The sequence below is a fragment of the Amblyomma americanum genome, chromosome 6 (assembly GCF_052857255.1).
Source record: "Amblyomma americanum isolate KBUSLIRL-KWMA chromosome 6, ASM5285725v1, whole genome shotgun sequence".
NCBI classification, from domain to species: Eukaryota; Metazoa; Arthropoda; class Arachnida; order Ixodida; family Ixodidae; genus Amblyomma; species Amblyomma americanum.
The window spans coordinates 60756613-60783687 of record NC_135502.1 but is presented as its reverse complement, the minus strand read 5'-3'; the positions used below and the strand labels follow the sequence as shown (position 1 = coordinate 60783687).

The 27075-nt window shown below is 48.0% G+C and overlaps 1 protein-coding gene across 1 annotated transcript in view; it reads right to left on the bottom strand.

Annotated features, from left to right (window-relative positions):
• Window positions 1–24395, bottom strand: part of LOC144095299 (transmembrane protease serine 9-like) — a 48518-nt gene extending 24123 nt beyond the window's left edge. Inside the window, exons 1-7 of the mRNA XM_077629077.1 lie at window positions 24334–24395; window positions 15715–16274; window positions 15042–15118; window positions 13678–13796; window positions 11019–11299; window positions 9388–9533; window positions 5831–5983 (exon numbers count right to left, since the gene is read on the bottom strand). Coding sequence (XP_077485203.1) covers window positions 5831–5983; window positions 9388–9533; window positions 11019–11299; window positions 13678–13796; window positions 15042–15118; window positions 15715–16274; window positions 24334–24380 — 1383 coding nt within the window. The 5' untranslated portion in view covers window positions 24381–24395. The remainder of the gene's footprint in view (window positions 1–5830; window positions 5984–9387; window positions 9534–11018; window positions 11300–13677; window positions 13797–15041; window positions 15119–15714; window positions 16275–24333) is intronic.
• Window positions 24396–27075: the final 2680 nt, after the last annotated feature.

Below are 27075 nucleotides of genomic sequence, written 5' to 3'. Positions count from 1 at the left end.
ACAAAGTGGCGCACAGGTATGCGGTCTCGATGACGGAACTATTTTCGACGCGGCGGGGAGACACCATCCGCCGGAACCCTGCACTGAGCCTTTCAGACACCCGCGACGCGCAGGGAAATTCGCCTCGGCCGATTGCCTTTCAAAATTTCGGCCGCGTAGAACGGACCATCAAGATTCGCCTTTGCTGCGGGCGCGTGCGCATGGCCACGCACCACCACCGCCCGCGAGGCGAGGACGGTGCGCGTTGCATCAGCTCTGGCAACACAGGGACGCTCAATCACCGGTTGCGCGATTGCCCGGCTTTCGTGCATGAGCGTAGCACTGTGCTCCGTGGTTACAGGGATCTTGATCACCACTGTATACTTCGGCCGAGGACCTTATTCCCCCAGACCTCAACCCCCATACAGCGCCGCGTCCCTTCGACAATTGGTTCACTTCGTGGAAGAAGTGCACCCGCTTAGTGCGTACTGGGCTGTGCGTACCACCCCACTTCAGTGAGTGCTCTGCGTGTGAAGCGCGCTTAGCGAGTCAGTTGTGTGCGCACCCCGCGCGGGGTATCCGTATTTTGCACACCTTCCTCCTCCTGCCAGTTCTCTCCGGTATCCCTCCAATCACCTACTCGCGCAGCGCAGCGACAGTGGCCTCCTCTAGGACACATTGGCGCGCACTGTGCAAATTTGCTTTCCAGTTTCATAGAATAATAAACAGTGACTTCTCTCCGCGTTGTCGGCACTACACGCCTGCCCGTTGCAACGCGCTCACGGGGTCAAACAAGTTTAGAAGTCCTGCCGGCCCGTACGCGAAAATTGACAGCGTTGCCCCGTGCGTCGGACAGAATATATGTTTCGCCGTGCGAGTCACTTCTCTCGTACCATCACAGCAGCCACACTACGCGGACAATGGTGGAGCGAACGCTCTGTGGGGGAAGTCGACGCGAATAGTGGTGGTGTTGGTGGACCGGGCCCGGTGAGTGCCATTCATCTTGACCGGGCGCTTCACTGCGCGACGATCGGATTGCAGCGCATCGGTCAGTCGCGACATGCGTGTCCTTTGCAGGTCTGTGTCCGAGTGGTCGACCGCGGCTACGGCTATTTTGCTCGTATATTTTCCATGGAATGCGAAGTATGTCTAGAAGAAGGCGTACTGCCACGCGATAAGATACGCAGTATGGGGGTCACACTGTGCGCAACCGGCGGGGAAGGCGGGTCTCTGATTCAACAGACACATGCGTTAACTGAGCCCGACTCGTGTCCCCCAATCCATGCAGCAGCAAGTTATAGTTTCGGGAGTTCGATCTAAATAGGCAGAGCTCGTTAGAAACTACTTATCAGTGACAAGCATAAAAGACAAGGCACTACGCGCCGGAAGATTGTTAAACCAGAGCAAAAGGTCGGAGGCTTACCGTGGCCGTCGGTCGTCCCACGAGTCACGGGCAGGGGAGATGACCAGGGATAGGCGAAGCGGGTTCCTCGGCGGTCCGGGGCGAGAGAGACAGGCCCTTTCCGCGAAATCGGCGCATTTTATCGCTTTCCGGTTGCTGCTAGGAGCGGCAATCGTTTGTCCTCTTTTGCCCTCTTTTTTGCCCTCTTTTTGCCATCTTTTTGCCCTCTTCTGATGAACAGTGTTTGTTCCCTTTCCCCTTTTGTGAGCGGCCACTGCGCCACCACCGGTGTCGCGGTGGCATCCAGAAACGGGAGGAGAAGCAGGTGTGTCCTCCTCCGTTCCCAGGTGGCGGGCGCGGTTTGCCTTTGTGGCCTTCGCACGCCTGCCGCTGGCTGGTGGAGGAAATGGTGTGCGCTGTATCCCACAACGCCGCACCGCTTCTCCAGGAGTGTTATGAGGATTTCCCTTATCTATCAATGTAATGAATAATCATCGCCTCACATATGGACACGTAGGCAGAACCTAGGCGAAGTGATACGCAAAAGAGAACCCACCCAGGATACTAAAGGGAGCCATGAACTGTATAGCGTCATACCCTTAAGGCGGCGCTTAAATGTGCCCTCAACTTTTCTGCTGTTCTTTGGCAGTGCTCACATTACCGCGAGACAGCCTTACGTGAGGCTTTCGTCATTTTGGCGCGCTGCTGCATCGCGCACTCAGCGCATGCTGTGGAAGAGACTAGCGCCTTGCTGCGGCCCGTGAGGATAGGGACCGTTGTGTTTGGCAGCTCTCTCTACAGGTTGGGAGATCACGACCCGCACCCAGTCGAGCGGTTGACGGTTGAACGCAACGAGAAAGGCATCTCTGGAAGATAGGTACCGCTATCTTTGTGTCTCTCAAAGAACGCTACACGCACGTGCTTGGCGTTGCGGTTGACTCGCACAGCACAGAGTGCACAGCAGTAAAACAGGACGCGTTGTCCGTTCTCAGCTGCTTTGGGAAATCGAACCTGGTGGATACGTTCTGCAGCTTCTCAATGATTACTTGTGCCGTCAGATTTCTGAGCGGAAACTGTTCCAGCCACTTGCTGAGGTCATCCGTGACCGTCAACAGGAATATGTTTCTGCTTCGTATCATGGAATGCAGTCCCACGATATCACCCGCCTCGATTCGCCAGAGGGCTTGGATGTATCGATCGGCTACATAAGGCCCGGCGATAGTCAGCCTCGGGGATTCACACTTTGGCACACGTTGAACGAACAGGAGTGTACCGTTTCGTGTCCCTTTTCATGCCTGGCCAGGTAGCGCAGCTAAACTACCTGCAGGTGTTGAGGTCGCTGACGTGCCCAGTGTTGCACGAGTCGTGAAAGTAGCGTAAGAGTGTCGCTTTCAAAGCTCGTGGTATTACCACCTTGAACGATTCCGTCGTCCTGTGTTGTCTTGGTACTTCAAAATACATAGGAAAAACATCGGAAATTATGGCTTTTCTCATGACCAAAGAAAAGAAAGTCAGCTCGAGAGCCCACCCCTCTAAAAAATGAACGTATTTAGTGCTTTCGGGCACATCTTACTGCGATGGCAATGGCAAGGCCGGTTTTCCGGCGAATTTCGTATAAATTATCGCCATCCTCTTTTCTATAGAGTTGGCGCTGGCGGGCGGTGGAGGCAGTGTGGCCTCTTCGTACCATGCTTTGTTTCTTGCTCTCACTTTCCCATATAGGTTTCATAGCCGGCCAACCATGGCCCACTACACAATATACTAAACATATATATTGTTACTGTCTGGCGGGTGAGATGTATATTGCTTTTTGTTAGAGCGCTTTTGCCGACCTGCAATCGCCACCGCGCTCGCTCATCATGGTTTTAAGCAACGGGATGCATAAAAACGGGCGCATGCACTTATTTAAAAAAAAATCGGTGAAAAATTTCTTACAGCGTTTACAATAAAACCGCTGCGGAATAAAGCACCTTAGGCAGCAAGCTTTCCATTGGAGCGAAAAAAACTGGGTCCTTAAAATTCATTGTTCTGTCCCTTCAAATCCACCTGTGCCTTAACATACTGTACCGGGCCTCACTGGTTGGACGCTATGAAAGAGCTTACTGTATTATTTATTCCTTTCTTGACGGGGACAGCGCGCACCATATCCAAACTGTACTTCTGTTAAGAAGCCTTTTGAGAGACGGGCACTTCATAACAGAGGTAAGGAGACTTCATGAGCACGCGCCGTGGCACGCTCAAGAGTGTAGTCATCATTATCATGTGTTGCAGTTCTTACGCTCAATAAAACACAACATAGTAGACAACGTGGCATTACACTTTATTCTTTCTTTTTGTAACAGTCATACACTCATCAGCGCTGAAAAAATAACGCGAATAGGTTGACGAGAACAACATTGAAACAACTGTAGTCACAACCAGTTTTGGCGGATTTGAAATTTTTTTATTGCGGTTTTTCTTTGCCACGCCCATTGGTATCACTACGAGCTCTTTACGGTGCTTTTACAGTGTTCTGGTAAGAAGGTTCTGCCTGTCAGAAATTTATGTGACGCCAGTCAACAGCAAGTTTCCATCTTTTTACTGTCGAAAATAAAGTCCATGCATTGTCAAGGCACGTGGGCGATTCACTATCTGTGCTGGCTCCTTACGACCGCTCGTCAGCCACATTTTTCTTTCGTTATTATTTTACTTCCTTTCTAAGACCAGGGCCCTCCTCCAACGAGGCATCCGCGAGTGCGCTTCTTCAAAATGCTGCAACATTTAAAGCGCTTGATATGTAACAGGCTAAGCGAACGCCCAATGTTCAGTTTAACGCACGTGCACTACCATGCCCGACAGCACTCTGCTAACGTTACTGGTATAACACTGCGGCCAGTGCAGCTAAAGTGCAAAGGCAGTGCACAGCTATATTCAATTGCATGCCGTTAGTAGTAGGCCAGACATGGTTTCCGTCGTGCTAGCTCATGACGCTGGCCACCATACTTTTGCGTTTGTAGGCTATGTCTACTTGTGGTTCGCTGCCGGTCTGCTAATATGCGACTACTATGGCACGTCGGAAACACGGGGGAATGCCGAACGTTCGGCCATTCCTCCGTTGGTTTCAATACATATGAGCAAAACACAAAAGCGAAGAATACAAATGTTCACGTATATGTCGAGCTTGTTTGCTGCAATTAGCTAACGTGAATTACTAACAAATAAGCTTATCAGGTTATGTGTGACGTAGCACAGAATATAAATATTTTTTTCTTTTTATGTAGAATATTTTATTTGTCGCATGTTTGTACATTTCTTGTTTTTTTTTCTGTAAATATTTTTGCGCAACACCATCAGCAACCACAAGAACTACATGAACAATGTGTTTGCGCGACGAACACCTGTCGTATCCCAACGGTCAACAATAGAAGCGTGGACAACAACCAGAATGCGGGGACAAGCACGTTCATATCATTGAGCTGTTGCACATTGATCGGGCTTAAGTAAACTAGCGCAAGTATGCTGAAATGAGAAAGACTTACTGCGACATCTGTGTCGAATTCTCTGCCTGTTTGTTACATTCTGCTTGATTCATTCACGTTTGCTCAAATTTTTGCTCAGTGATGCAGCTGTCTATTTGGTGTAATCTTACCAGAACAGCGGATAAATATGAGTAAAGAAGAGAAATACCACTTACTTGCCTTAACTGTTTATCGAAACATGGCCCATAACTGATAGGGGCCCTGAAATATTCGAGTATTTGCGCAGGGCAAAAATTGTGCCGTTTACTTACACGTCTCTCCAGTTCACGGCTTTGAATCTGCCAGGAATAGTTTCGAGCTAAATGATACATTCTACCTTCGCTCTGCCTCCTCGCTAAGAACAGTTCACTTAAGCTGGCTTAAGTCACCTGGCTGGCTTACTGTCATCTAATCGACTAGCCAACACACAAGCATGCCTTTAGAATTTTAATGAGTGCTTTCCGAAAAATTGTGAAGTCAGCGAGTCAGCTGATACTAAGCAAGGCTGCCTGCTACAGCGTTTCTACACAGTTAGGGAACACACCGTTCATATATCCGGCATTGCTGTTTAAGCAACAGAGAGGAACAGCATTGATGCTGTGAGCTTTGTCCCAGCTAAAATTTAAACAAACAGCAACACTTTTGTTTCCGCAGTTTTGAAGCTTGGCTCTCCAACGTCGTAGCTCCTGATGAGTGGGAACTTGGGCATAATCACAGGTCACTCGACTCTTCCGAATGGCAGAAGACTGCTCGGCCCGAATTGCGACGCCAGCCTGTCGGCACAGTGGAGGGGACACAGTCGACGCCATCTTGCGTACGGTTTGTGCTCTCTCGCGTACCACAGAAGAGCGCACGCAAGCAGACACGTATAGCCTTCTCTGAGACTTGCTCTGCTAAGAAAGCGATTCCGAAACGTGATGGAGCCTCGTCCATTGTGAACAGAAGTGTCCTACTGAAGTCTCTCGCTGAGCCATGGCAGAAACTCGGTGAGCCGCGTGTAGACGCCAGGGTAGCCCGGTGTAGCGCAGCGTTTTCCGAATGACACGACGCCGATGAGGAAGAACCGGCCTTCGTCTGGAAGCACCAGCGGACCTCCCGAATCACCCTGAAAGCCGCAAAAAAGACACCGGCTGTAGTGCACAATATGTCTCCAAATGTCCTGCAATGTACAGGAAAAGAAGATGCTACTGAAGCATAAATTTGCACATGGGGATGAGTGGAAGCCTCAGTCGGCTCACCGATGTTCTGACAAGAAGACTTGTCACCAGGATGAAAAAAGTTAACATACCCAAAAAATCTGGACAAAAGCATTTTTCAACGGGAAAGAGTTTGTGAACGTAATTTTTTCATATATTTTAAGATTTCGCTATAACAATAAATATATCCGCAGATCTCCCGTCAGCAAGCTTGCATTTTATTGCTATTATCTTTTTTGCTATCGCCAAAAACGTTCCCCGTTAGTTTTCTATGGCAGATTTAGCTGCTCGATTTGAGCGATCGGAAAACTTTAAAAGAAAAGTTTTGCTACGCATAGGAAGAATGAACCATTACCTTCAAATATGTCCATAAAAGTATCCTACAGTATTTCAATATTCAACATTTTTGTCCAAGAATGTTTGTCGAAACTTGGTCAGTGTACAGAGCCTTACCTCCCCGGATTTGTTGAAATTTGTATTGCAAATGTCCAGCACTCTACGCATCCGGTGCACCTCAGTTTGCGCGCAGCGCAATGCTGTCGGCATTTCTTTCCCGCTGATTACCAGCAGTGGCCCCGGCACTCGCTAAAATCTGGCTACGCCTTCTGTAAAGCTGGTGCCTGTTAGTTTTGTTTTCAGTACCGAAGAGATTACGTATTGCGACAGAGACAATCCCCCGCAATCAGCGGATTGCCGTTGTGTAGAAAAACGATGAAACGTATACGTGCAAACAGTGAAGCATGATGTCAGGACGCCTATACGTCTTCTTGCATAGTCGTTCACAGGGCATCAGTATTAACGGTTTCACAGACTCGGCGGTGATGGTAGCCCCTCCATTTTCTGTACTACTTCACGAAAGATGAAGCGCTCGCTTGCGACCATAAAGCTAAAATGAGCTGTGGTTAATTCAGGCAGAAGGCAGGGTTGGTGTTTCATAAGCTCACAAGGAGGACAGCTAGACGGCCACCGCATCTCGGTATTTGTATAACCCAGGCCATCGAGTTGCACTGTCATTTCTTTTCAGTGCAATAGTAATAGTGCTCCCACTAAGACGTTAAGCCACTGTCTATGACGTCCCTCTGTGTGCCCACCTTCTGGTGGCCAACCTGCCCTAGGTGGCCCCATAGGTGGTAAGTGAGCAACCTAAGTCACGTGACCTCGTGACGTTACCGCAACCTGCCCACTGGATTGTGAGCAAACTGCCCACTGTGACAGGTGGGTGGCAGTTCAATTAGTGATTAGTCGTGAGAGGCTGCTCGGGAAGAGAAACCTGGATCTCACAAGCTCCACTAGTGGCAGCACCTGTCATTGCAGGGCAGTGGCGCAATGCTTAATCTCTGCACCACTGCGCCAGGAATGGTATGAGGACTCCCAGCGATCTACTAATGTACACAAAGCAGAGAACCTTAAAAACCAGACTCGAACCGAAACTGAAACCGAAATGAAAACTGGTGTTAGTACGCCTAATTCGCATTTGGCCTAATTACGCTAAATTGTTCGTAATTTTTTTTCTATTTAAAGGAAGCTGAGGAAAGGTTAGCCTGTATCGAGAGGGTGATACGGTGAGGCCGCTGTCACCGAAAACTGAGTTTTTTTAAGTCAGAAAAGATTACCAAGTAAAACGTGGGTGTCGCCATCGGTGGCCAATTTCGCAAGTGAAATGCGTGGGTGACGAATTTTTTTGGGCTCGGATCCCAGAGGCTACGCTACACTTCTATTTACTTCAAAACGGTGGCAATCCGCACTTTTCGGTAACTACGTCATGCGTTTGAATCGACTGGCGGGAAGATTCTCAAATTCATTTTTTTCGGCGGTAAACACGCAATTGTTATCGGAGAAGCGTCGGCATAGCCAGCAATAGTCAGATTCAGTTTACACCGAGAACAATTATTGAATGGAGATGCATTCGGTGTCTCTTTAAGGATTCAGGTACCATGCACCCAACTCCAGTTTCCGCCACATGCCGCATTGAGTTGAATACTCCGACGCAAGCGGCCTAGAATACTCTCAGAGTAGTGCATTCATTTCAAAACTTTGTGGTTATGATGTGGCGCGCACTCCAATGGTAGGAAACAGCTGTATTCTCTTATTTTAATGAGATCAAGCAGTGCGTTAATTGCTCCTATTCATATGCCGGCGTCAGACTAGTTAGCTAGAAGAGAAAAGTGGAAACCTCTAGAAATGTGGACGCATCTACAGGCGCGGCTGTGTCGGTCATCATAATGCCTGCAGGGATCATGAAGCGTGAGCGTAGCACAAGCGGCTATAGTGGACTCCAAGAACATCCCAGTAAATATATAACACCCTCAATGTGGTCAAGAGAGTAAAAAAGATAAAGAAACGTAGGAAGAGAGCGAGAGAGAGACCGCGAACAATTTCACATACATTAATCTTTTTCGCGTCAGATCACGCCAGGCAAAATGCTTGCGACTACTACAGAGGTAGCCGTGTCTCTGGCATTGCACTGCAATTCGTGAGTCGCACGCATCAGACAGTAAACCTTTGGGGGATCGAAGTCAACACCGTCGCTTTGACACGCGCGCACGATGGCTGCGACGCGGGTCCAATATATTTTCATCTTTTTACATCTAATCATTCGCACTCGATCTCCCTCTACTAACTCCTCGCGACAGTGAAAGAGTAACAGATGGGGCCAGTTGACAGGCTATTTATTACACGTTTCTGCTCATCCTTCGTACAGCCACTTACTATTTCAAGCCGCCGCGGTGGCACATTGGTTATGGTACTCGGCTGCTGACCCGAAAGACGCGGGTTCGATCCCGGCCGCGGTGGTCACATTTTGATGGAGGCGATATGCTAGAGGCCGGTGTACTGTGCGATGTCAGTGAGCGTTAAAGAACCTCAGATGGTCGAATTCATCCGGAGCCCTCCACTACACGGTGTCCCTCAAAGGATGATTAATTTTATGGCGGTAAACCCGAAAAAAAAAGAATACAAATCAAACCAAACTTGCTACTTCTATCTCCTGCGAGCGTTATGAGAAAAACAGTCCTCTAGGCAGCAGGGTCCTCGGCTGACAACTTTGTATTAGTGAAAAGAGAAGAGTACAACGTTTTCATCCGCTCCACGGTTAGCTTGATCGCCCTGTATTGGCAATTTCAGTGCGCGAGGACATGAGTATCGGTGTCTAGGCCCTCCCACGAAAAAGCTGTGAGCGGGCAGGTTACATATAGCGACAGACAACTAGGACGCAACCATCACTGGCCGAATGAAACATTATCTGCGCTGTATGCGCGCGCTTTAAAAAAGACCGCAGGCACCTGTTCAAATTGTGTTTCCATTGGAGCGTTACCTGGCACGAGTCTTGGCGTCCATTGCCGTCGCCAGCGCACAGGTAGACGCTGGAGATGGGCACCTCCTTCACGAACGCCTTCTTGCACGTGTCCTCGTCCCAGATCTTGATCTGCGCCTCCTTGAGCACGTCACTCGATTCGCCGTCTGCGTGCGCAACAAGACAAAGTCGTTAGCTACAAAAAAAAAACAGCAAGTTGAGCAGTCATTGCCCCTTTTTGAAAAACTCTAAAGGTGCTATTCCACATGTTCAAGTTTTATTGAACCAAAGCCCTAGGCTCATATCAACCATAAACTGGATGGGCTTTCCGGCAGAAAAAAACTTGAGGGGACGCTTAAGCTCTGCCTGAAGGGCTTGATTCGATAGCTTAAAAGGGGTCTCTTGAGTGGCCTGGGATCTGCTTTGCGTATCCCTTCTCAGACACCGATACTGTTCTTTCTTTAACCATCACATAACACTTGACGTACCCTTAAGAGAACAATGCGATAGCATTGGACGTGCCCCGCCGAGCAAGTAATCCTTCTCTGCCGGCTAGGTTCTGACTACGTGACAATATATGCGAAACTGGTTTACTTTCATAAGCCTGGTTTACTTTCATAAGCCTGGTTTACTTTCTCTGCTTTAATGTCACAGGCCGCGGGAAGTGCTCATAGCATTACTGGCGCAGTGTTCCCGCGGTGAAGCGGTGCACTGCTGCTCCGAGAGTGGCTGTTCCAAACACGGCCACCGATGGGTTGTGGGAGACCCAAGTTGCTCTTCGCAAGCAGCCACTCGCGGTCATTATTCAATTTAATTGCCACCTGCATTGACGGCCGCTTTGCTCACAGTCCGATGGGCAGGTTGTGACGATGTCACAGGGTCACTTAACCTAGGTGGCAGGTGGACCATTTTTTTTTTCGCTCAGAACGCCTCCGCCGCCAACGACGACGTCATCACGCTGGATCTCGTGCAGGAGTATTAACGCTCTCGCCTTAATATATTAGCACGCACCCACATGACCAAAATAATGTCGATTTTGTTTGTAAATATTTTTCCCTTTGTCCTTGACCAAAGCACCGTCACCAATAGGGACGCTAGAAGATTACGATGCAGAAGCCTGGAGGACAATAGCTGTGTCATACAGACCCATGTTCAGCTTCACCACCGAGCTCACTGAGACCGAATAATTTCGTATTTATGAAACTGGCCCAGGAAATACCAAGTGAGCCAGGAGACTACGAGTCATTTTGGTTCCTTAAAAAAATAGTGAACATCAGATAAAAATTTACACTTATGCATTGGTAAATGCACGAATTTAACTACGCGACAGTTGGGCAGTAGCAGTCACTTGCACCAATTTTCAGCCTTTCAAGTGCTTAAGAAATTCGAATCCAGTTCTTTATTTGATCTTCGTTTCGCGCTTTTGTTGCAATATGTCTTTTTGCCAACATTATTTCCAGCATTTTGGAGCAGCTACCTTCAGCAAGCGTCTCCAGCCAATGTTATTTATATTTGGTTTGGCCAGGCACACCTGAATTTGGTTTTAAGTGCCTAAAATTCCCCTGCTTAGCATTTTATTTTTGAAAGTAAAGAGGCAATTTAAAAAGCAACACGGTCGGTTTTGCACTCGGTGAGGCGCGAGTAAGTCTTACTGAACGCCGTGGTTCCCCAGCCGGTGACGAAGGCGTGGTAGCCGTTGAGGTCGCGCGTCTTGAAGTCGTCTCCGTACGGCAGGCACACGGGCCGCACGAACTTGTTGAACGTCACCGGGCGCTCCATGGTGAGCACGGCCACGTCGTTCTTGAAGGTGCGCGCCACGAAGTCCGCGTGCCTTTCCACCTTGACGACGGGCACGTCGACGGGCATGACGTGGTCGTCGCTGCGCACCAGGTTGTGGTCTCCCAGGCGTATCGTGAATGAGGACGCCGGAAGGCTGCAAGACAACCACCAGGCCTCGTCACGACGCTGTCCACCAAATCACTCTCATTCTTGGTTTCTTTAGCCTGTGGTGTCGGTTTCATGCCCGGCAATTCTGGACAAAAGCATTTTTGAGCGGGAAACCATTTATAAAACGCAATTTTTTCATATGATGTAAGGTTTCGCTATAAAAATTCATATATCTATAGATCAGCCGACGGCGGTCTTAAATTTTTTTTCTTTTAATGTTTTTGCAATCACCAAAAGCGTCCCCCATTGGTTTTCTATGAGATTCTTAACTGTTTAACTAAACTTTCATCTTTGTATCCCGTCACCCCTTTCCCCCGTGCAGGATAGGAAATTGGTTTATTCTTCCGGTTAACCTCCCTGCCTTTCCTTCCCCACCTTAACTATTAAATGAGACTGATGGAAACACCTTAAAAGATTTTGCTACATATCACAAGAATGGACCATTACCTTCTATATTACCGTGAAAGTATTTTACAATTTTGTAATTTGCGAAATTTTTCTCCTAAATTGCTGGACTTGTATTTGCCGAATTCTTTAGTTTATAAGCTCGACGTAAAGACGGCACATGGATGGACGAAGACCCCCCCCCCCCCATTTTAATTCCTACCATAAATATGGGAATGAGACATTGCGCGACTTTGGCAGGGTATATCCACCAGGTGACTCTTAACACATACATTTCTGCAAAAGAGCAAAACTATTTCACCGATCGTAATATTTTGTAACCCAAAACCGACGAGTCCACCTGGTGCCCGACGAGGACGTTATTCAATCTAAGTCCCGTAATTTTTAAGGATTCTGTTCGCAATTCATACTTTTTCACTGTGGCTGTTCGTAGCTACGGGTTATGACGTCATGACTGACAGCTATAGGCGAGCAATGCCATTCGCCCGCTCCGGTACATCCACGGCGCGACTCGCCAATGACAAGGAAGCGAATGAATGAATCGCGAAAAGGGTCGTCGCAAATGAGGTCCCTAGTGGGCCTGGCCCATAAGAATTACACGATGGGTGGCCACGTGATTAATGTAGGCTTAGGACTGGACTCTATAGTGGACGAAGTCCGCCACGGATGCTCTGTTACTTCTTTAGCCCCGTGGCTGGCGAAAAGTGTGGTTTTTGTTTCCTCCACTAATTTTTTTCGCCCATGAGCCCCAAAATATATACACCCTTCTACTTTTATAAGCAAGGTCGGACGCCGTAAGCGGGTATGTTGAGGGTAAGTTTGCCCCTTGCTGTTGTAGTGTTTGTGTACGGCACCCGTCAGCCCTCGTTAGCGTAATTAAGTCTCCTAAATTGCTCCAAGTATACGCAGGCATCCATACAGCATACTTATAATTGCTAGCCGAATGCATGTACCGTACGATCTCTTCTAAGTCGAATTTTACAGGAAAAAAGAAATTGTTTCGCTTCACGTCAACACTCTCTCTTTGCAACAACACGATTTGGCTAAGTGGAAACAATCTGCAGGCCAAAGAGCAAAAAAATATTGCAGCAAGAAACTAATGACATATGATTGCACTCTATAGTTAATATTGTGTTGTCCGGGAGACAACCATTTTCCGTGAATTTTCTCTGACGAATTCTTGCTTCGAAACATACATCCATGAAGTCGACAGTCACTCTGTCGAGCGGCGTATTGAAAGTTTGAAAGTGAGAAGCCGGCCGTAAAACTCTTCCTCATTTTCAAGGGAGCATGAGGCAATCATACCTAGGAGATTATTTTGAGTTTGTTTTTAACTGCGAGACAGGTAAGCCGCCTCCTGCCTTCGTTGTTAGGCATCTCGCTCTAACATTTACATGTTGTTTCCCTGCGCCAGATCGAATCCGGGATTTGCGACGCGCCTCGGCGAGTAATGACGCGAAGTCGCGACATACTTTCACAACGATCACTTCAAAGCGCCTACTTATTTCAGAAAAGCGTTTCAAAGTTTGTTAATCTCGGCAAACTATCCTGCAAACAGGCATGTGTCTGTAAAACTTATAAGCCTCAGAACTCAAAAAAAAAAAATCTGGGATTAGGGTTACGGTTGTTTCTACTGACGGCCATGGGTACGTTAGCGAAAAGTTCACTTTATGCCTCCCGGGCTCACATTATCTGAATGCTGTATAGCTGACACGCGTCTCGCTTCTAGTGATTAGGGTTAGGTCAGAAGGAAGAGAGTTTAAAGGGCTGGCAAAATATCAGGCACAAGGTGTGGTACCTCTGTCTAGTAAGCTGTACTCAGGTCAATTATCTGCAGGCAGCCGACAATGCCTAGATGAACTTCGGTGTGCAGTGCGAACGCTTGCGGTAGAGCGAAAGCAATCGATTATCATCCATTGCCACTGACGTCGTCAGAGACACGCAAAACTGTGAACATACTTGGTAGCTCGATGCCCGACGACGACGCAGTGGGCGGCAGTCACCACGTGCCGGTCAGTAACCAGGGCACCACCACAGGCGGCGCTGTTGACACCGCCACTGTTGATGTAGATGGCCGCCTGCAGGTGTAAAGCGGTTGCAACAGCCTTTCCTTACGACAAGGAGAGATAATGGTTACTCAAACAGACTTTACTGCATCCATTCGTGCAGGTCCGCGAATGTAGTTGTTAATGGGAACTGTACTAATTTGTGGAACTGAAGTGAAATACATTTCAGTAACATCATCCATGGAGTTGGTCGTTCGGCCTTTACCTTCGAACATCTTGCCTTACTAGTTACCTAGCTAGTACGATGAATGCACTTAGTTTAACAGTAGTTTCTTGTTCCAACCCCCCCCCCCCCCCCTAGCCCCCCCCCCCCCCCCCCCCAGGACGAAATTTTGTCAAACTACGAAGATTTAGAAAGCTGTCTCAGTATGGCTTAGCTCAGGTAGGCGTTCAAGGTGACTGGTCATTTGATCGAAATTTTCTTCACCTCGCGAGAGTTCCTTGATCACACTGGACTAATACAACCCCTTAAGGTTTTTGAAATTCAAGAAGAATTATTTTTATTGTGCAGCGGGGGGCCTAGATCTGCATAAACGGATTCGATTAGACGTTGAACTGCGCGCGTTACTCTAACCACACGTTGTCGTCTATGGAATGGACCCCCAAACAGCATATTTAATATATTAAGGCGCTACAATTAAAGAGACCGTGCCATGACGGCCTTTGGAAAGTAGCATTGTCGACTTTGTACACGCTCCGCGAGCCATATTTACTGACGTTGACGCGTGGCATCGCCGAAGCAAGAAAAACCATGCAGCGTGAATTGTTTCAAAACACTGGTCCGAACTTTATTCTTTTCAACACAAAACAAAGTGAACAAGGGTAGGGGGGGGGGGGGGGGGAATCTCACTGCAGTGTGCCAACTTTTCGACAATACGACTTGTCTTCCAGATGAGGACAAGTCCTTTTGTCACAAGTTGGCACAATTAGGCCCCCCTCCCCTCAATCCTTCGTTTTGTGTTGCCAAGAATCCCATCTTTCTGCCGTCTCTTTAAAGTTGTTATTCTCAGAGCATTTTCCGAGCTAAAGAGGAAAGCCGATTTTTGACGGCGCTAATCAGAATCGGGTGCAGACTACATGACATGAAAGGATTTAATTTCTCTCTCGAGCTTCCTTAGTTTCATTGCATCTCGATTTCAGATGTGTGCCAAGCACGTGCTGTTGCATGACCCACATGAAGGTTGGAATGCTTAAGCAAAATATGTGAAATCCCGTTGAGGGTTTGGTGTAAGCAGAACGGCAACGCAGTGCACCCACCATCCACGGCCATGCGCCGGGTTCCGACTCGCGGCCTCCCACGATGCGGCTGACGCTGACGTTGGTAAGGCCGCACGCTGCATGGCACGAAGAAAAAGAAACTGGTAAGTCAAGTCAGAGACATACTCTCTCAAAATCTTTTATTCTCTATTCAAAAATTACGAAATTACGACTAGAAGTGTTTCTTTTTCAACTTTCTCGGGAGCGAAATGTATCCAAGGTCATTATTTTGTGTGACAGCTACAAAGTCAGGCATTGTCTTCTCGCGACTGATCTCTTTGGCGTTGACGAGAAGACCGCGCCATGCTATTCCGCCTCGTGTCTTAGTTAAGGTATTTCTCACAATTTTTCGTTGAGAGTGTATTGCTTTTATTACGTCAGTAAAAGATGCGTTGCAGTCTTCGCCAAAAGTTAGCTGCAGCGTTTAGCTTCACGAACTATCCTTTTCAGCTGAACCATCGTTGAGAACTCAGGTTTGACCTTTGGCTGAAGTCGTATTCTTCAGCTAAAATCCTTGTTCGTTTGTGTCACGGACCACACACGTCTGTCATTTCCTTAGTGCAGGCATGGATCATGCGCTCTTTGAACATAAGCGCAAACCAAGCAGAATTGAGAGGACACGACCTGGAGAGATGCAGACAGCGTTGAGAGATCCCTTATTGCGCCTACTTACCGGATGGCAAGAAGCGTGGATAGTTTGCGATTCTGGGTCCCTCGAATAGGTCCGAGTTGTCTCGGGTCGGCGGGCCCTGGGTAGGTGGCCGTCGGGTGGGTGGCTGCCGAGTCGGGGGTTGCCGTGTTGGAGGCCGCCGGGTGGGTGGCTGCCGGGTGGGAGGTTGGCGAGTGGGCGGTTGGCGAGTGGGCGGTCTCTGTTGCCCGCCTCCCGGGCAGCACAGCAACGGCACGTTACGCGAAAAGCCGCAAATGTAGCGCCGCAGGAAATTGAAGTCTCGGACGGACTGCAGCGCCGGGCATCGGGCCAACTCGAGACAGCTGCCTGGCTCGTTGAACGGCGTGCGACAGCCGTCCTCGTCGGGGAACTCGAAAGAGAAGGCGCCCTGCGCCTGAACCAGGCCCTGGATACTGGCCGCCGCCAGAGTGAACAGCGCCAGCAGGACTCCCGCTGAACCCATGGTGTGGGCGCCGAGTGCTCGTTTAGTGTTCCTTGATGTGGTTAGGCCTGGTGGCGCGGACACTTGATGGGCCGGAGGTGGTTTCACTCCTTCGCTGACTCTGCGCGTGCAATCGTCAGAAAAGAAGCCGTATTTCATTAGATGCGCCCTTATCGACGATATACCTACACCACTGGAAAAACTTCCTGGTTTCACCGCTAGCACCAGTTTCGAACAGACAACACTCTTGAAGTATAGGCATGGGCTTCATTCCAGGACTGTATTTCGAAATGGTTTAAGAAACATCATTGAAGCTGCGTAAGTGGAGCCGGAAAGCGTATATCTATCACCCGATCCCATCACAGGTGTTCAACGGCACCTCCTCCTTCTTGCTAAGGATGTCGTTGACGTGCTGGACCATGCAAGACGTACTCGCACCCATTTTGCATTGCTGCACGGATGAATGGCGTTTTTATTTTTGCCTTGCTAAAAGCGTACAGGTGAGAACAGGGTTGCCAGCGAAAGTGTGCCACGTCACCAATTTTCGATTCAAAGTTCAGAAGAGAGAACCAAGCAAATTTTTGACACTGCAGGACCAAGTCATTTAAAGTAAGGAATTTTTAATTGAAAATATATAGTATTTTGAGCTTGCCTGGAGAAAATTTCTCGCTACAGCTGCAGAAAAACACAATCCTCTCTCAGTTCGCCTTTGCTGCCTGGAAGGGCAGTAATGGAAGGGGAGCCTTGCTATGCAAGACACCTTAAACAGGAAGACGACTCTGCCTCCCATTTCTTTATTGAAAAAAAAGTCAAGAAGTGCATATTTGAATAGGACCTGCCCTCCAGAGAGGTACCCATTATTATGTCCGTACCTTAAATTTTCTAATGACCGCGAAGCAATTAATTGCGTTACGCAAGTTTGCTGACAAAAATGATACTGGTTGACTGCTATACATCGCATGCACATGCGTGTGGTGAGAGCCTGTGCTGCACATTCTGCTGCAGTGCAGCAGCGGCGGGAGCCACCTCTTTCTCTCTGTAATATTCAGCGTGTAATGCAGTTCATCTTGGTACGAGAGCAACGTATAATGTCTGTTCCGGGAACACATCCTGCTCAGCGATGACAGATGACGCACTTTATTAAAACTGACGCCCGGGTGTGTGCACCTGCCTCTCGCGTGGAGATAAGATGGGTCTGCGAAATTCTCCTCCGGCCAGCACAAATTTTATTCCTCCCGCGAGGAACGTCAAAACACAAATAAAAACGCGGTTGCCTTTCCCGCTCGCCGATGCACAATTTATACCCCTGAAAAAAAATAATAAAGAACCATACGAATTACGGGAAGAAAGAAGCTGCCTGGAACTAAGAAAATACGGCGCACTCAATCACGTTTCGGGCAGAGGGCTTCGAGACAATTTGATGATGTTGGAGCCAGTTTGTAGGATGCTATTTATCTCTGCTATTGCTTTATTTTCTACGCAACGCTGCTTTTTAATCAGATAGCAGAGGAAGATCAAGTCGCAGTCGTGGCCCAGTTTTTGAAAGCGGCTTCGGATATCAGTACACTAACGAGGAGAGTCATGCGTAGGTATGGAGGGTAAACGTATTGCACGAGAGATCTAGGTCCAGCACACTGGCCTGGCGATGTGCCGCCGAGGTGGGCAACACCTTTTCTTTAGGTCAGCACGACTCACGCGTTATTAAAAAAAAAATCGAGTTCATAGGGGAGCCAGTGTTTAGACACCAGAGATAGCGAGTATAACGCAAAGTGTCATACTCAGTGCTCTTTCGTATGTGCCAACACTAACTGTAAGGCTGATCGCTTTGCAAGTGAAGTTTGGGGGAGTGGTGGCCTCAAGAACAAAAGGTTTGAAATTGTTTAAAATTTGAGCCATTTGACAAGACAGCTAACAAAAATGCGTAATTCATTTTTTTTCTCATTCAAAGCAGGCGAACACAGGAACAGCGCTTTTTCAGCTTTATTGAGGACTGTGCAAGACCATGATAACATTGACAACCTGACCAATACCACCTTTGGCAGTGCCCGCGGGCGTGTAGCTTAAGGATCTGATAAGAGTTCCGAAGTGTGGTCGAGAAAAGGAGCTTAAGTACACACCTTTAAAGCGGCGAACATGCAAAAATTGCCTAAACAAACATTCTGCAGATCATACCTATAATCACACAACTTTCCAACTAAATATTTGGTCCTTGCTTGACTAAACAGTGGACGCATTTGCGGACACAAGCGCTTAGCAGCCGCGGTCGTGTTCGGTCGAAGAACTCCTTCCGGCGCAACTTACAAACACAGCCAGACTCCCTCCCCTTTAGGAGTTCACATATAGTTGAAGGGCCTCACTTGTCCGGCGATGATATCGGTGAGTCCGAGTTCCTCCCGCGAGATCTTCCTTACGGTCTTGCCTCTTAATCGATCTGCGACGTTTTTCCTCGGCCGTCTGGCGTAGCTGGGCAGAACATCCGCTATGGTTGCTTCTTTTCACGATGAAACCCGTCGCACACCTCCGCGGTCTTCGGTACAGCTACGCGCGCAGCCTTCTTCAGGTAAGCCCGGCTGTTCCCTCCATTTATCACTTGCCTAACGCGCCGCTCGGCCCATTGCGCCGTCTTTCAGACGTGGTCGAAAGAGAGCGAAGAGACGACCTCTCCTATAGCGAGCAGTTGCACTTAGTCTCACTTGTTTCCGTTTTCCTCAAAGAATTCCCTGCGGTGTTTCCATCGGAGAAGTCGCGCACCCATCTCTTACGAAGAACAAAGATTAGTCATGTCCGTGAATCGTGTCCCGTACGGTTGGCAGTGACGTCACTAATGACGTTAGGCTGACTCCCGTGGCAGAATCTGTAACCGGGAGTCTGCCGGTGCCTGGTCATAATGGGTATCCTTGGTGGTGAGAACCCATTTTGCATTCGGCACTGCTTTTGTGATTTCCCTACCTAGTAGAAAGGTGTGAGAGCGGGCTAGTTGGTAATGCATGGTAAACGTTAAGCGCGGAAAACACAGGCATGTAAGAAAGAAGAAGGACAACGGACAGTTGGAAGAAGTGTTTGTCCGTCGTATTTCTTTCGTTCCTGTGTTTTCGGCGCCTTACGTTTACCCGCCTAGTAGTTTTTCATCATCATCATCATCATCATCATCATCATCATCATCAGCATCATCATAACCATCAACCACTTATGTCCACTGCAGGGCAAAGGCCCCTCCATATGATTGCCGATTAAACCTGCGCTAGACCAGCTGCGGCCTCCCTATACCCGCAAGCTTCTTGAGCTCATCTACCCACCTCAATTTCTACCGCCCCTTGCGCCGCTTACCTTTTCTTGACATCTACTCCGTTACTATGAGCGTATCAGTTCTCTGATCTTCCATATAATCACACCAATTAAATCCAAGTTAGCTTAGTGTACACGAAAAATCGATACAGCGAAAGGACACTTTGTACTGAATTTCAAAAGGAGGCACCTCACGCCATCAACCTGTTTCTGTTGGTTTAGAAAAAGGCAGGTTTTAAACTACGAATAGTCCCTATTTGTTTAGAAACTATTTAAAATTCAAAATCTTTTTTTCTGGGGGAATACAAACTCTACGCACGAATTCTTTTCTAATCCAATTCTTTTAAATGAAAATACAACTAAGGTATGACGACTCACGTCACGTCAGTGCCAGCGGTTGCATAGTCTCTTTGAAAGGCATTTTTTTTCTGAAGTGTGAAATCCATATAAGTGGCATGAGCTTTAGATAATTAAGACGCCTACAGGCAGTGATTTAAAAAAAAAGAGAGGTTTTTCACTCGCCATGAGTTACAGAAAAGAGTCGAAAATAATCGGATGCTCGTCTAATGAGAACGTAACCTTTGCTATCCAGGTCACAAGACCAAAGCCCTTTCTTTTAAGTCTACAGGCTATCAGCGTCACCGTACGCTATGACGATTCATGCTGCTGGCCGCGCGTGTGCTGAGCGCGCGTCGAATTAGAGTCACTGGAAAACGTTTCCAGCCACTCTAGTCGAAAGAGGACGACAATATAAGGGTTTCATAGCGAGAATTACGACGATGAAGGTGATTAGGACTAAATGAGCGACATTGAGTACATCCGCTGAACAGACCCTACAGCGCTTTTTAACGGAGTACCAAAATGCCTTGGGCAATAAAAGACGCTGTTTCATTTAGATCTCCTCGCTCCTTTCTCGATATTTTTTCTTCTTTTTTTTGGGGGGGGGGGGAGGGGGGGGGGGAGGGGGTATTTTGTTCCAGTCGAGTTGCGAGTACCTAAAATCCGCGCGCCACCACGTTCAAAATTATACCTCTCTTCTCGTAATTTCCGGCACAATAAGAGCTGAGACTATTCGCCGGCACACGCGATGCTTTTGTCCTGAACGCTCGTTACTCCGCTTGGCTCACGTTGTTGTACTTTTTATTTTATTACTTTTTTTTTACTTTCTGGCCTGGCACGAGATTTTCAGCGATGAGATCGCTTTTTTTTTTTCCACTGGCCTCGATCTGTTTTTCGCAGCTTTGTTTATTTTATTTCCCTTTTTTCCTTGCTGTTAGTCTTCTCTACGACTCTTCTCCCCTCCCCGTGGATCCTTCCCTTGGCGAGCTTTTTCATAATGCGTGAAAAAGGTCCGCGAATAATACCTCTCGGCGCGTACATGTCTCGCGCGATTGATGGCGGGTATCTCAAGCGGCTGTTAAAAAGGAACGGCTGTTTTCTCAGGCAAGGTTATGCGCTTTTTTGCTGCGTGCGCAGGTGTAGCGTGCCTCAGACGTTCAAGAAAGGGCGACCAAAATAATAGGGAAATTCATTTGCCGCCCTAAAAGCGTTTCGGGGTCCGTTTTGAAAAATTCCATAGTTTTTACTTGCGCCATAGAATGGGCTGTAATTTTTTCCCCTGCCTCTTAATGCATTGCGCGCGAATTCACTTTGCTGGCACAGTAAGGGAGATAGATCTCGTTGGTAGAACGAAAACAGAAAATCCTAAAATAAAGATAGTTTCTTTACTGCGAAGGAAAAAAGAACTATAGGCGTCGGTTTTCATATTGCTGCTGTGTGAGAGGTCAGAACCCAAGGCTGCGCTGCCTACGTTGTCTGCGTCTCAAGTGGTTTGAGTTCCCTGAGCCTCAGGATATTGTTGCGTTGTAGCATTTAGTCAACTTTCTATAGATTTCACACAGGCGGCTTTAGAACTGGAGACACGAAGTTCATGAGTGTCACGGCAAATCCGGAACCATGCATCATACTTTTTTTTTCCTTAATTACACTAACTTTGTGAGTCCTGCATGCTTTTCGAGAACTGCAGAAGTTCAAGATCGCAGCATGATTTATAACCTAGATGGACAAAGCGTGGCCTACTTTGCGCGCCCGTTAACTTGAAGGGGAACACCGGTTTTGATATCGAGATTTAGAATGCTCCGTTGAGGCCACGCAGATCACGAGATATGTAGGGATCATTGATAACCGCTCTATAGATTATGTCAGTCTGTTTACAACGGAAGAAAATAGTAGCTGCTAGTGACATCAAAAGCTCGTGATTATACTGCCTCGACTCCCTTCGGCTGACTACAAATTTAGAGGAACATCCGCAATGGGTAATGAAGTTGAAATATATTCATCCGGCCCTATTTGCTTTTGTACACAGATATATCCAGAAGGTCCTTAATAGCGATCCTGGCTGAGCTCACGTCTGGTTTTATATGTAAGGGTGTCTCAGAGGACCGCCTAAAAGCACTTGACGGCAGTTTTAGCGCAAAAGCCCTCATACAGCCGTGAGAGCCAAAAAATTCTTGCTTGCGTATCTTGTCTGTGCATCTTTGATCTTGCTTGTGCATCGTTCCTTGCTTTAGCAACTGTGACACCAAGCCGCAAAAATTGGGCCCGGGCCACCCCCGAGATTTGACCGTGGTTGATTTAGACCACAATCGATGTCCAACCGTAATTGACCGTGCCCGACACGATGGCGATCTCCATATTTGACCTGGGTTATTTCAAAAATTTGGTCCGCGTCACATCAGCACAAACTGTTCAGAGCTTTGAGATTTGCGCCATCTCGTTCGTATGGTGTCGCTTGTGGCATCACCATTTACGTCACCGCGCTTTCGCACGTCACACATTGGTTTCGGAGTTAAACCTTGGCTAATTTTCTAATTTGGGTTATTTAGTTCGAGATGCTATGAAAACAACCACGAGAAAGGATATACGGAGAAGAAAAAAGTGCTGTGGTTCACATCCTCCACGTTATCATAATAAAGTAGGGATATCCGGCACGGTAATCAGGATGTATAGTTCTCACCTGACGAATACAAGCTTCTGTGGCGTTAAAGATAGCAAGCTCCATTCAACTCAGAACACAGGACCTTCTGCTGGCTTCGCGCCCTATACCATGGCGTGTTCGTAGCCCGTCTGAGGTTTTTGTGAGCCAACGTGCTCCTCCGCTGCTAATAAACAGGGACGTGCCTATTCATTTATTGCATGCAGTAGCTAACGTCGTTCTGTAGTTTATTTTGTCAACAGCTATTCATGAAAGTGAAAGAAACGTCGCTCAAAATTTCTTCATGCGTTCTTCTTTGACGCGCTACCATCCCATGTTGCAGTTACGTTTCCCAACCGGAGATCAATATCGGTTGACCGTGAAGAACATTGGCGGGGTAATTATACGAACGACGTGATTTAATCAGCGCAGCAGCGCCACTTTGTTTCGGTTCAGACTTGTAATGGTTCGATGGGCGTGTCTTCACGACGGCCGGAAGCGTCACGAGTTGGTGCAATGAACGCGAAACAGTTTGTCAAAGGTCCATGAGTGCGTGTGCGTGTGTGGGCTAGAGAGAGAGAGAGAGAGTGAGGTAGAAAGACATAAATAGGTAGGATGAGAATGAAGGGGGGTTATTTATAACATATATTCCGCTTCCTCGCAGACTTATGCATGCACTCCTGTTGCAGAACGTTGTCTTCATAAGCAGCGGCCGTAAGATATGCTGAAGTTGCTTTGTAGGTAGCGAGATATCCAGCCTTCCGAAGATGTAGAGTGCAGATTTTGGGCAAATTGGTAACAGGTGAGCGAATACTTGGTCTGACAGCAGAGAAGTTAGTGTCTTTTGTATAAGAAACTTATCTTGTCTACTTATTTGCGGGTAGTGTGTATGGATACTACATCACTGAGGACGAATGAGCTCGCGACAACGACCTCTGGCGCCATTATCTTTGCGATTTAATTATAACGGAATAAACAATTTAGAAAATGGAATTTAAGATCAAAAGAGTTGAGGGCTTTTCGCGCGAGCGTATTCGCAGGTTACATATACCTGCACTACAATCTCAGTAAAATGCGCCGCTACTTGAGGTTCGAGGATTCAGGCTGTCATGTATCGGGTGCTTTTTTACGCTCGTCGGAGCAATTGTTATTGCTCGAATGCTATGCGCTCTTAAAAATTTTATCCTGCAGAAAAAAATAAACACATCCTGGCCCAAAAGGCTAATATAGTTGCGCGCATAGACCAGAAAAAAGGATGTTGTGGTTGCCATAACGAAACTCTCCAAGTGGCTATAGCCATTAGCTTTAGAACGGTGTTTAATAAAAACGTCAGCCCACCATCAGAAGATCGTTTGACTTGTGGCAAAGTTCGCAGTACCAAGTGCATGGAGGTGAATGTGCTTAGCATCATTGGATGAGGATTTTATTTTATTCGACATTTATTTCAAATGTCCCTGTGGTTTTTAAAACACTACCAACGGAGGAGAAGGCCTGTACCGCATTAGAGATATGTCATAGCAGTGAAGATGCTTCAGGCTAACATGAACAAAATAGCATCACCCCTTTTTTCTGGGCGCGCAGTTAAAACTAAATGATGGACAGAGTCAATCATCTAGAAGTTTTCGTGGCGAATGACAGCTGACTACTTTCGGTGACTACAAAAACACTCTTTGTACCAACTGCACAGTACTGTATAATGCGTTCTTTTGCAGTGTCCTGCTGTTCAGAGCTTCGTTTACATATTTGTGTTGTGTTAATCGGGAAATACTATACAGCTTTGGCAATACGACGCTTCTCATGTAGTTGGTTCTTGTTCTCGTGGTGTCAGAGCCCACCAATACCTCCTTGGTCGCCATTCTGTCGCATCAGGCTAGCTTGTCAATGATACCCACAGCGTACGGGTAATAAAAAAGCAACCTACTGTTTACTCCCATTTGGGGACTTCTGCGCCGAGCAGTTGCCTTGCATTGATCGGTTTGATCAGAAACAAAGAACTTCCCTGGTTACCTGATTTCAGGACAGCTTATCTCATATTTTGTAATTTTGCCCTTTTTGTGCTAATGTTCCTGTTCACTAACGCATGGGGTGCACATTAATATCATCGCGGAACCCTCGCACGGACTCAGCGCAGTACCGCGTCCGAAAAAACCCACCGGTACTCGTTCGCACAGCGCATGCGAAAACAAACGATCGGATGCACGACGCAGCGCGTATAGACTGGGCTCGCTGGTGAAGAATGGAAACCGTCCGGCGGGTGCGAGGTCTAAACTTGGGATCCAACTACAGCGCTGCACGACCCCGGCCTCCAGCCCTCCTCTGCAGGGGACCGGGGCACGGCGCGTGTTCGCTCGCCTCCATCAACAAATGCGCTCGTCGTCTGGGCCGCGCGCTTGAGAAAGGGGCGTGTTGGGGCAAGGCGAGAGTAAACAGGCTTGCACAGCGTCAAGCCGACCTCAGCCGTCGTCGGCAGCGCGTGATGACGTCAGAAGGAAAAACACCCTCCCCGCTTCGAGTACACGGTCGAGCACAGCGTCAGCTGGCGGACAGGACCGGTTTTCCGGTCGTCGAGTGCGCCGTTGGCGCGTCGCCAAGCCGCCGGCTTCTTCTGCGGGCCGTCGTCGCAGCCTGTTCAAGGGATGGCAGCGCGGGGTGTGCAAGTGCTCAGTTTTAAGGGCGCCGTAGCAGCTACGGCTACACCTCGCCGCTACGGGCCGGGAAGAGCAATGCGGCGCTGCTGCAGCGTCTGTCCGGGCGCAGTGCAGCTGCACTGGGGGGTCGTGGTGGTGGCGCGTCGCGACGTTATCGAGCGAACACCATTGTCCTCGTTATGCCTCGTTGAAAACGCGCCGCTCTGAAAGCGGAGCTGTGTCCTGCACTGCATTTGTTGCGTAAAACTTTGTCTGCCCAGAGCGGCCGTTTCTCAAAATGGCTCCTTTTGCTTTGTGATGCGGAGTACCCATTTCGTGAAGCGCGATAACAGCTTGACAGTTGCGTCTCATACTAAAGCCTGCAAGATGGGCCGATTAATCTCAGCATTATTTTTTTTTACTTCATTTATGATTTACCATTGCCTTTGACCGCTTCAGCATCTCCGTTGAAATGTTCTCTGACAATTTATTTCAAAAAGGCCTTTCTTCGCAGTTAAAAATATACATTGCTCCACGCACGCAACATAACGGTAATGATGTTTAGTAACCGTGCTACTTCGGCGTTTTTATCACATTGAGCCGGCACGTTTATGCTGTTAGTTACGCATGTCTCTTTTCGTCTCTTTTGGCGCCTTGTTGCATTGCGCTTTGTTGGGGGGAATCAGTGGACCATGCATTTGACATGTAGCGAACCCATAGTGGCTTCTGCAAAAGTTTATATTCGAGTGACCGATATGTTCCTTGTCCAATGGTTAACATTACTAAACATTGAAATTTGTCGCAATGCTTGTGTACTTTGATCGCAGATGTCTTGGATGCCTTGGACGCCTGCACACCGCTCAGCATTCATTTTAAACAGTGGGTGTGGTAGAGTGATGTCGTTCTACGCCGCAATATATTCAGTCACGGCCTCGCCTGTCCTTGAGTGAACAATATACACTAGACACAAAATGTAGTTGTAAAATTTTGCGTATATTGCCTTTTAGGAGGAGGAGGAAAAAAAAAAACTTTATTCAGGGCCTTCACTAAGGCCCCGTGAAAAGCAGCGCTTGCGCCGCTTAAGGCCGCTGATCATCTGCAAAGCCCGAGTGAAGCCAAGCACTTTACTCGGGTTAGAGGTTTGAACGGCTGGCTATCCTGCTGGTCGCGCCTTACTCCAGTAATCCCCACTCCCTTAACATCCGGTCTAGTGTTGCTGATGGCACGGCTAGCTACCCACTCTGACCTCCCTAGACATGATACCTTACTCCCTGCCTGCACAGAGTTATCTGGTTTAGAAACCGGTCCCCTCGTTTCTTGTAACCCAAGTCGTAGCAGCACATGTGGCAGTGTTTCCTTTCTCAGACGCGCAGCCTTTACGTGTTATCCTGGACGGCACCCGACGCTGTCGCGTTCCTCAGTTTTTGGCGCCTCGCACTGACCGCTTATTTAGCTTGAAAACGGACCCCCGCGTTTTTTGTCACTTGTGTCGCCGCAGCAAACGCGATAGCGTTCTGGTCTACATGCGAAAGCCCGCACGTGTTATCCTGGACGGACCTCATTGCTGTTCGCATCCGTTCCTGCCCGTAGGCGTAGCATCGACTGAAAGAGGCGCAGAGGAATGTTTTGAGGGCAAATAGGTCAAAGGCGTCGTTGCTATAGGCACAAGTGGCGCGTTAGAGGTGTTAGCAGACAGCGATGGAAGCGGTAAGCACTTCGAAAGAAAACAGAACCAATTTGAACATTGTTGAAATCTAAGTACGGGCTGTGGTCAGTGAGTCAAAGCTCGTAATTCCTTAGTTAGCTGCCGCTTTATATTCAGGAGGGTTTAGTGACTTATACATAGCAGCCTGAAAAATGTCTCATTGCATGAACCCAGGGTTAAACCAGTGAGCAGTGATCGAATTTCTAAACTTGCAGCCAAGACATCATGCCACCGAACTTCTGGATGTGTTCGAAACGAAAGGAGACGTTAAACGTACGCGCCGAGAGTCCCGCAGAAATATCACCAATTTCAAGAGGTAGCCTTCTTCTAT